The sequence below is a fragment of the Trichechus manatus genome, unplaced genomic scaffold (assembly GCF_000243295.1).
Source record: "Trichechus manatus latirostris isolate Lorelei unplaced genomic scaffold, TriManLat1.0 scaffold00057, whole genome shotgun sequence".
Classification (NCBI taxonomy): domain Eukaryota; kingdom Metazoa; phylum Chordata; class Mammalia; order Sirenia; family Trichechidae; genus Trichechus; species Trichechus manatus.
Genome location: NW_004443993.1, coordinates 11949011 through 11950577, shown reverse-complemented (window position 1 = coordinate 11950577; position 1567 = coordinate 11949011). Strand labels below are relative to the sequence as shown.

At 60.2% G+C, this 1567-nt stretch overlaps 1 protein-coding gene across 1 annotated transcript in view; it reads left to right on the top strand.

Moving 5' to 3' along the window:
- Positions 1–1567, top strand: part of S1PR4 (sphingosine-1-phosphate receptor 4) — a 23963-nt gene that overhangs the window by 1675 nt on the left and 20721 nt on the right. Inside the window, 1 exon segment of the mRNA XM_023733290.1 lies at positions 805–933. Within this exon segment, the coding sequence (XP_023589058.1) occupies positions 805–933 (129 nt within the window).

Sequence of the window (1567 nt, the reverse complement as noted above, 5' to 3'; positions counted from 1 at the left end):
GAGGGGGAGGGAGGGCCCACAGGGGTCGGAGGATGGGTGGGCAGCATGAGGGGGAGGGAGCACTGGGCACAGCCAGAGGGAGATACAGCCAACCCCACCCAGGGGACCGGAACCCGGGTGGGGGCCCCAGGCCAGCCCACTCCCCACGGCGAGGGAAAGATGTGGGACACAGACGGTGGGCTGATATTATCGCTTCTGGGGTGCCACTATTCCTGGGGTTATGCTGCTCCTGGGGTAACCCTGTGCGGGTGACACCCTTCTTGGGGTGACGCCCTTCCTGGAGCAACCCCATTCCTAGGGAGAAGTTGCTCCTGGGGCAACAATGCTCTGGGGTAACCCTTCTTGGGGTGACACTGCTCCTGGGGTAACCATTTTCTGGGGAACCCTGTTCTGGGGTAACACTGTTCTGAGGTGATGCTGGCTCCTGGAGCGCTGCTGTTCTTGGGGTGACACTGGACCATCTGGGGTGCTTTGCTACCTAGGGAGACCATTCCTGGTCTATCCCCGTTCTCATGGCTGAGCAGCTCTGGGGGCGCAGCTCTACTGGGGTGACACTGCTTCCTGATGATGTGCTCTCGACATCCGGCTATTCTCGGCGCCGGGCTGCTCCAGGAAAACCTACTTCTCATTGACACTCCCACCGCCTCGGGGTGCTCCTGGCCACCTGCAGACCCCAGAGGTTCTGGCCCCACCCAGGGTGTCTCTTCCCCCAGCAGGGTCCTCTCTGGGCCATGAGTCGGGGGGGGGGGGATTGAGAAGCAAGCGGGGACCGAAAGCTGGGCCTCAGGGCTCCTTGCTCCGCAGCTACCTGTCCCACCTGGAACGCATCACCGAGGAGGGCTACATCCCCACAGCACAGGACGTGCTCCGCAGCCGCATGCCCACCACCGGCATCAAAGAGTACTGCTTCTCTGTGCAGAAAACCAACCTGCGGTGAGCACTCAGCCAGGCCCACCTGCAGGAGGGGCACGGGAGCTGGGGCTCTGAGGGATGAGTAGGAGTTTCCTAATCTCAGCCCTCAAGGAACTGGAGGAGGCAAAACTGGACATACACACCTCCATCCCCATGGTTAGGAGTGGGCTAGAGGGAGAAACAAGGCCTCGGGGACCTCCAGGAGAAGGGTCATGGGTATTGGGGCACTGAAGGATGAGTAAGGAGTTCCCTAGTCCTGACCCTCAAGGGGCTGCTTGTAGGCTGATGCCAGGGAGCTGAGGGGGGATGTGAGGCAATGTGTGGAGACAGGGATTGCGTTCAGCCTGCCAGTGGTTTGTCCCCTCCTTCCAAACACCCTGCTCTGGTCTCTGCAGTAATCCTTACCAGGAAGGCTTATAATTTATCTGTCTGCCCTGGTCTCCTCCACTGGACGGAGAGCCCCACAAGGTTAGCGCCGAGTTTGGTTCTCCTGTTTCTCTAGTGATCAGCTCAAGGTCAGAGTGGGAGCTGGTGAATATGGGTGGGTGGGCCAAAAGACAGAAGGATGAATGGATGGGTGGGTGGCTGGGTGGTGAATGGATGGATGGAAGGGTGGGTGGGTGGATGGATGGGTGGGTGGATGGATGGATGGATG